Source organism: Heliangelus exortis, chromosome 28 (assembly GCF_036169615.1).
Source record: "Heliangelus exortis chromosome 28, bHelExo1.hap1, whole genome shotgun sequence".
Lineage (NCBI taxonomy): Eukaryota > Metazoa > Chordata > Aves > Apodiformes > Trochilidae > Heliangelus > Heliangelus exortis.
The window spans coordinates 3229782-3237792 of record NC_092449.1 but is presented as its reverse complement, the minus strand read 5'-3'; the positions used below and the strand labels follow the sequence as shown (position 1 = coordinate 3237792).

The following is an 8011-nucleotide window of genomic DNA, read 5'->3' as shown; positions in this document are numbered from 1 at the left end:
TGCCTAATTCCCTTGTAATAATGCTGCTTGGATAGGGGGGTGACACAAACACCCCTATTTCCCCCCAAATTATTTAATTAAGGGGTTAATTCCCTTATAATAATTCTGCTTTGATAGGGGGGTGCCACAAACACCCCTATTTCCCCCAGATAATTTAATTAAGGGGTTCATTCCCTTGTAATAATTCTGTTTTGATAGGGGGGGTGACACAAACAGCCCTTCCCCTTATTTTCCCCAGATTATTTAATTAGGATCTTAATTTGCTTGTAATAATGCTGCTTTGATAGGGGAGTGATACAAACACCCCCTCCCCATCTTTTCCCCCAAATCATTTAATTAGAAGCCTAATTCCTTTGTAATAATGCTGCTTGGATAGGGGGGTGACACAAACACCCCTATTTCCCCCCAAATTATTTAATTAAGGGGTTAATTCCCTTGTAATAATTCTGTTTTGATAGGGGGGGTGACACAAACACCCCCTCCCCACCATTTCCCCCCAAATCATTTAATTAGGAGATTAATTCCCTTGTAATAATTCTGCTTTGAAAGGGGCTGACACAAACACCCCCTCTCACCTATTTCCCCCCAAATAATTTAATTAAGGAATTAATTCCCTTGTAATAATGCTGCTTGGGTAGGGGGGGGGTGACACAAACACCCCTATTTCCCCCCAGATTATTTAATTAAGGGGTTAATTCCCTTGTAATAATTCTGGTTTGATAGGGGGGGTGACACAAACAGCCCTATTTCCCCCCAGATTATTTAATTAAGGGGTTAATTCCCTTGTAATAAGTGTGGTTTGATAGCAGGAATGACTTTGGGGGTGGAGAAATTTGGTGTCATTTGCAAGCTCCACCCTTTCCATCAAAAAAAAAAACCCAACACTGAGAGATGATTTGACACAAAACTTGGGTGTCCTTAGGGCTGGGGTCCAGCCGTGCCCCCCCTAAAATTCATTTATTTGGGATTAATAATTAGAATATTAAAAAAATTATTTTTTTTTTTGGGAGGTTCCTGGGCTTGGGAGCTTCCAGCTCTGATGCGTCCCCTTCCCGCTCTTTGTCTCCGTGTCCCTTTTTCCTTGTTTCTGTGTCCCCTTTTTTGTCCTTGTGTCCCCCTCCTTGTCCCCTTGTCCCATCCCCACCAGGTTTTGAGTTTTTTGAGGCCAGTGCCAAGGACAACATCAACGTCAAGCAGACCTTTGAGCGTTTGGTTGACATCATCTGTGAGAAGATGTCCGAGTCCCTGGACGCCGCCGACCCCGCTGTCACCGGGGCCAAGCAAGGTCCCCAACTGACTGACCAGCAGGCCCCCCCCCCACCAGGACTGTGCCTGCTAGGGTCACCCCCCCCCTCCCCTCCAAAATTGGTCAGTGCACCCCCCACACTCCTCTTCTAGGGGGGGTCCCGTGGGGGCTTTTGCTGCTGGTACCTCCCAAAGGGCTGCGGCCCCTCCAGGAGCCCCCCCTCTCCCGTTAGGCTGTGCCCCCCCTTCCCTTAATTTATTTGATAGGTAAACACCTCCCTCCCCCCCCCATTCTGCTTTTAATGCTCCACACTCCTCCCTGAAATAATTTCTCCTCACACCCCCCTGCTCCCAAACCCCCTTGGAGGAAAAGGGGTGCAGGGAGTGTGACCCCAAAACCCCTTCTCTGTGTTCCCAGCCTGCTCAGAGAGCTCCCAGGGGGGCTCTTTGCTGCTTGGCTCCCCCTGCCCACCCCCCCCACATGGATGGATATTTCCTAACTCTTGTTTATTTGTATAAATAGATGCTAATTTATGCTCCCGCCGTCTTCCTCCTTGTACATAAGAACAACTCCTTGTAAATAGGTGTAGGAAGTGATGCTGTGCTGTGGCAGTGGTGGTGCAGTTAATAATTATTATGATGATTATTATTTAATTCTTGATTTTTTTGTTTTTTTTCCTCAGCGTGGTAACCTTGCTTGTGAATATCACTTCTAAAAAAAAAAAAAAAAAAAAAAAAAAAGTCTATTTAAAGGTCTAAAAATAAAAAAAACACCCCCCCCCAATTTCACTAATCCAGGGCCAGCCCCAAGTGAGCTGCAGCAAAGGAACCCCAGGAGTTTTGTGGATAATCCCACTTTTCCCAACTGGAATCCCAATTTTACAACTGGAATCCTAATTTTACAACTGGAATCCTAATCTTAAAACTGGAATCCTAATCTTACAACTGGAATCCAATCTTAGCTTGGGGAGGGAAGGGTTAATTTGCTGCAGGGTGTTCAGCTCCTCGTTGTGTTTGTGCTTCTGTGGAGACTGTGACTCAGTGGATGTTCCCTGATAGACCCAGAGGTCCTGCTCCCCTCTATTTATTTTTCCTTGGAATGTTGTGTCTTTATTTTACAGATTATTCCCCCCCCTTCCTCCCACTTCTTTCTCCTCTTCCCACTCCCTGGTACCATCATCTTCTTCCCTCCCCCCTCCTTTCCTGTATTTTTTGTGAAGTTCACTTATGAAAGAGTTAACACTGTACTGTACAAATGTCAAAAGTGTCAAAAAAAAAAAAAAAACAGAGAAAAAAAAAAACAAAACAGAAAAAAAACCAAGAAAAAAAAAAAAAATCAGGATAAGATTTCCTAAAAATCACTGTATTAAAGAAATGTTGTGAAGAAATAAATCAATGCTGATCACTGGGGTCTCAGGGTCATTACCAGGGCACAAACTGATTTCTTAATTAGCAAATGGTTCTTGGGTGTGGTGGGACCCACCCTGGAGGGGGGGCAGGAGGCACTTTGCATCCAGGGAGATTCCCAGGTTTACAGAGGGAGCACTCAGGGGTGGGAGGGAAAGAGGTCAAAAAATTTGGATTTAAACCCCCCCTTCCCACCCCGACTGCCTCCACGTCCCCTCTGTTGCTGTCACAGCTGATGCTCACACCCTTATTTTTATAAAATTTGGGTGCTGGCAGCTCCTCCCCCAGCTCTGTGGAGAAATGGAAAAAAAAAAAAAAAAAAATAACAGGCTACCCTGGTTAAAAATCATCCCCCAGCCCATGGCTGCAATTAGCAGATGAGTTAATTAACAAGGGCCGTGGATTGAGCCCCCAAAATGCCCCAAATGTGGGTTTGCCCTCCTCCCCCCCCCCAAAAAAAAAGGGAAAAAAAAAATCTCACTGCTGCTGGAAAGGTCCCCAGGAGGCTCTTCTAGAGCTGGTGGTCCTCAGGAGGGGGGGCAGTGGGCTAGGAGAGAGGAGAGGTGGCTAGTGAGGGGCTTGAGGGGGGTGGGGGATGCTGAGGGGGATTGGGGGGTTCAGGGGGGGCGGGAGGGTGCTGGGGGGGTTGGGGGGTGCTGAGGGAGTTGGGGGTGCTGAGGGAGTTGGGGGGTACTGGGGGGGGTTGGGGGGTGCTGGGGAGGTGCTGGGGGTACAGGGGGGGTGGGGGGGTGCTGAGGGGGTTGGGGGGTGCTGGGGGGCTTGGGGGGTGCTGAGGGGGCTGGGGGGTTGAGGGGTACTGGGGGGGTTGGGGGTGCTGGGGGGGTTGGGGGGTACTGGGGGGGGTTGGGGGTTCTGGGGGGGGTTGAGGGGTACTGAGGGGGCTGAGGGGTGCTGAGGGGGTTGAGGGGTGCTGAGGGGGCTGGGGGGTACTGGGGGGATTGGGGGGTGCTGGGGGGGTTGTGGGGTGCTGAGAGGGTTGGGGGGTACTGAGGGGGCTGGGGGGTGCTGGGGGATTGGGGGGTACTGGGGGGGTTGGGGGGTGCTGAGGGGGTTGGGGGGTGCTGGGGGGGGTGGGAAGAGGTTGGGGGGTACTGAGGGGGTTGAGGGTACTGGGGGGGTTGAGGGTGCTGGGGGGGTGGGGGGTACTGGGGGGCTTGGGGGGTGCTGAGGGGTACTGGGGGGGTTGGGGGTGCTGGGGGGGTTGGGGGGGGGTACTGAGGGTGGGAAGGTACTGAGGGGGTTGGGGGGTCCAGGGGGGGTGGGGAGGTACTGAGGGGGTTGGGGGGTACTGGGGGAGTTGGGGGGTACTAAGGGGGTTGGGGGGTGCTGGGGGGTGCTGGGGGGTTGGGGGTGCTGAGGGGGTTGGGGGGGTACTGAGAGGGTGGGGGGGGGGTTGGGGGGTGTACTGGGGGGTGGGGAGGTGCTGGGGGGGTTGGGGGGGTTGGGGGTGCTGAGGGGGTTGAGGGGTGCTGGGGGGTGCTGAGGGGGTTGAGGGTACTGGGGGGTGCTGGGGGGATTGGGGGGTGCTGCTCACCCGGTGTTTGAGGTAGGAGAGATAAGTGTCCCAGCCCAGGGTGATGAAATTGATGTAAATGACCCGAAATTTGGGGGGGACAAAGAGGAAATTCAGCAACTGAGCCCCTGGCCAGATGCACCAATCAGCCTGGGGGGAGAGAAGAGGAGGAGGAGGGGGTGATCCCAGCAGAGCACCCCAAGGCGGACGGGATTGCTCCAGGGGGATTGGATTTACCTTATAAAATTCCCAAAATTTCTCCTTCAGCTCCTGGCAGCTCTCCTCCAGGGTCTGGCCCTCCAGTGTGCCCATGCCTGGGGGGACATCAGCGGACAAAAAGGGACAAAAAGGGACAAAAAGGGACATCAGCAGGGACCAGGCTCCAGGATTGGGGTGGGAATTTTCATCTCAGCTGAAGCCAAGGTGGAAAAAAAAAACCCCAAAAACTCCCACCAAGGGGTTGAGAGCAGTGCCAGCCCCCAGGAACCCCCCCCCACCCCATCAAAGGAGGGTGACAGTCCCTCAGTGTCACTGAGCCATCTCGCCACGTGGAATGGGTTGGGAGGGATTATTATTATTAATAATAATTATAATAATTAACAATATTATTATTATTAATTTCTTTATTATTTAATTCTTTATTATTATCTTTATTATTATTTATTTTTATTATTAAATTCTTTATTATTATCTTTATTATTTAATTCTTTATTATCGTTATTAATTTCATTATTATTATTTTCTTATTTCTTTATTATTGCTATTATCTTTACTATTATTTATTTTATTATTAAATTATTTATTTATTTATTATCTTTATTACTATTTAATTCTTTATTATCGTTATTAATTTCATTATTATTATTTTCTTTATTATTTCTTTATTATTATTTATTTAAGTTCTTTATTATTAATTCATTATTATCTTTATTATTATCATTATTGTTTAATTCTTTATTATTTTTATTAATGTCTTTATTATTATTTTCTTTATTATTTAATTCTTTATTATTGTTATTATCTTTATTATTATTTTTATTAAGTTATTATTAATTCTTCATTATTATCTTTATTATTTTTATTATTATTTAATTCATTATTGTTATTAATGTCTTTATTATTTTCTTTATTAATTCTTTATTATCTTTATTATTATTTATTCATTTTATTATTAAATTCTTTATTCTTATTTTTCTTTATTGTTATTAATTTCATTATTATTGTTATTAATTTCATTATTATTGTTATTAATTTTATTATTATTGTTATTATTGTTATTATTATTATTACTATTATTATTATTATTATTTACCCCTTGATTTTTTCTCAGTTCCCCCTCACTTCTCAACACCACTTCGAAAAAAACCACCCCCCCCCCCCCCAAACCCCAGGCCCAGCTGCTTCAAGAAACCCCCCAGGAGCTTTGGGGCCAATCCCACTTCCTTTCTTTCTTTCTTTCTTTTTTTCCCTTTTTCCCACCATACCCAGGAAGTACCAGGCCCCCAGGGCGGGCGATGCCACCACTTGGTCGATGAGCACTTTCTTCAGGACGGCTCTGAGCGCCTTCAGCCCCGTCCCCGGGAAGGCTCCGTCCAGCCACAGGTACCAGAAATGCATCAGGGGCCCCATGCTGCACCCCACTGCCAGCACCCTGCCTGCACCACAGCCCGGAAACACGGACACGCGTTATGATCTGTCCCGCCCTCTGGAAAACAGATCCACGATCGGAGAGGACGGAGATGGAGCTCATCTCCCCCCCCCCGCCTCCCTCCCTTCCTCTGGAAAACAGATCCATGATCGGAGAGGACGGAGATGGAGCTCATCTCCCCCCGCCCGCCTCCCTCCCTTCCTCTGGAAAACAGATCCATGATCGGAGAGGATGGAGACGGAGCTCATCCCCCCCTCCCTCTGGAAAACAGATCCACGATTGGAGACTCTGGAGATGGAGCTCATCCCCTCATCCCCCCCCCCTCCCTCTGGAAAACAGATCCATGACTGGAGACTCTGGAGATGGAGCTCATCTTCCCCCTCCCCCCCCCCCCTCCTCCCTCCCTCTGGAAAACAGATCCATGATCGGAGAGGACAGAGATGCAGCTCATCCCCCCCTTCCCCCCTCCCTCTCTCCCTCTGAAAAACAGATCCATGATCGAGAGTCTGGAGATGGAGCTCATCCCCCCCCCCGCCTCCCTCCCTCCCTCTGGAAAACAGATCCATGATCGGAGAGGACGGAGACGGAGCTCATCCCCCCCCCTCTGGAAAACAGATCCATGATCGAGAGTCCGGAGATGGAGCTCATCCCCCCCCCCTCCCTCTGGAAAACAGATCCATGACTGGAGACTCTGGAGACAGAGCTCATCCCCCCCCTCCCCCCTCCCTCTCTCCCTCTGGAAAACAGATCCATGATCGAGTGTCTGGAGATGGAGCTCATCCCCCCCCCCGCCTCCTTCCTCCCTCCCTAAAACAGATCCATGATCAGAGTCTGGAGATGGAGCTCATCCTCCCTCCCCCCCCTCCATCCCTCCCTCCCTAAAACAGATCCATGATCGAGACTCTGGAGATGGAGCTCATCTCCCCCCCCCCCCGCCTCCCTCCCTTCCTCTGGAAAACAGATCCATGATCGGAGAGGACGGAGACGGAGCTCATCCCCCTCTCTCCCTCTGGAAAACAATCCATGATCAGAGAGTCCGGAGATGGAACTCATCTCCCCCCTCCCTCTCTCCCTCTCTCCCTTTGGAAAACAGATCCATGATCGAGTGTCTGGAGATGGAGCTCATCCCCCTCCCCCCCCCCCCCCCCGTCCCTCTGGAAAACAGATCCATGCTTGGAGACTCTGGAGATGGAGCTCACCCCCCCCTCCCACTGGACTGGAGACTCTGGAGATGGAGCTCACCCCCCCACCCATGGGTGCTCAGCACCTCTGGGGACATTTCTTGCTGTCCCCCAGCACCGGGATTGTCACCTGTCCGTGCCAGCTGGGACTCGGTGTCGGGGCGGTGCCGGTGCTGCCAGGCTCGCTGCAGGGTGTCCCCGGTAGCCAGCAGGGCCCCGCAGGTCGCCGTGTTGGTCACCAGGAGCAGGTGGCCCGAGAGCCGCGGGGACACCCGGCGGAGGAGCTGCCGGCCCCGGGACAGCATCCTGGGGACAGGACCCCTGTGCCCCCAGTTAGCAGCCTCCTCCCTCCCAGTTACCCCCGTGCCCCCAGTTACCCCTGTATCCTCCCAGTTCCCCCTTGTAAAGCAGCCTCCTCCCTCCCAGTTACCCCTGTGCCCCCAGTTAGCAGCCTCCCCCCTCCCAGTTACCGTTGTGTCCCCCAGTTAGCAGCCTCCTTCCTCCCAGTTACCCCCGTGCCCCCAGTTAGCAGCCTCCTCCCTCCCAGTTACCCCTGTGCCCCCAGTTAGCAGCCTCCCCCCTCCCAGTTACCGTTGTGTCCCCCAGTTAGCAGCCTCCTTCCTCCCAGTTACCCCCGTGCCCCCAGTTAGCAGCTTCCTCCCTCCCAGTTACCGCTGTGCCCCCAGTTAGCAGCCTCCTTCCTCCCAGTTACCCCCGTGCCCCCAGTTAGCAGCCTCCTCCCTCCCAGTTACCCCCGTGCCCCCAGTTAGGAGCCTCCTCCCTCCCAGTTACCCCCGTGCCCCCAGTTAGCAGCCTCCTTCCTCCCAGTTACCCCCGTGCCCCCAGTTAGGAGCCTCTGCCCTCCCAGTTACCCCTGTGCCCCCAGTTAGCCGCCTCCTCCCTCCCAGTTACCCCTGTACCCTCCCAGTTCCCCCTTGTAAAGCAGCCTCTGCCCTCCCAGTTCCCCCTCTGTCCCCCAGTTAGCACTCTGTACCC

General features: G+C 51.4%; 3 protein-coding genes across 4 annotated transcripts in view; 1 reads left to right on the top strand and 2 right to left on the bottom strand.

The window, feature by feature from the left end:
* The window catches only part of RAB3A (RAB3A, member RAS oncogene family), a 13949-nt gene extending 11301 nt beyond the window's left edge, over positions 1 to 2648 (top strand). The window contains exon 6 of the transcript XR_011722780.1: positions 1631 to 2648. The gene's annotated coding sequence lies outside the window, so the exon portion shown is untranslated. The remainder of the gene's footprint in view (positions 1 to 1630) is intronic.
* Positions 1 to 8011, bottom strand: part of MAST3 (microtubule associated serine/threonine kinase 3) — an 85507-nt gene that overhangs the window by 28906 nt on the left and 48590 nt on the right. The gene's annotated exons all lie outside the window — the stretch shown is intronic.
* MPV17L2 (MPV17 mitochondrial inner membrane protein like 2) lies at positions 1738 to 7383 on the bottom strand. 2 transcript variants are annotated; one of them, XM_071727844.1, is made up of 6 exons: positions 7146 to 7383; positions 5671 to 5841; positions 4424 to 4500; positions 4208 to 4336; positions 3134 to 3199; positions 1738 to 1957 (listed from the first exon to the last, which is right to left on the bottom strand). In XM_071727844.1, exons 1-5 carry the CDS (start codon positions 7318 to 7320, stop codon positions 3164 to 3166), a joined length of 588 nt encoding a protein of 195 aa, XP_071583945.1. In that variant the 5' UTR covers positions 7321 to 7383; the 3' UTR covers positions 1738 to 1957; positions 3134 to 3163. The 2 variants fall into 2 exon arrangements, with proteins under 2 accessions (XP_071583945.1, XP_071583944.1); XM_071727843.1 differs by lacking the exon at positions 1738 to 1957 and adding an exon at positions 2386 to 2942.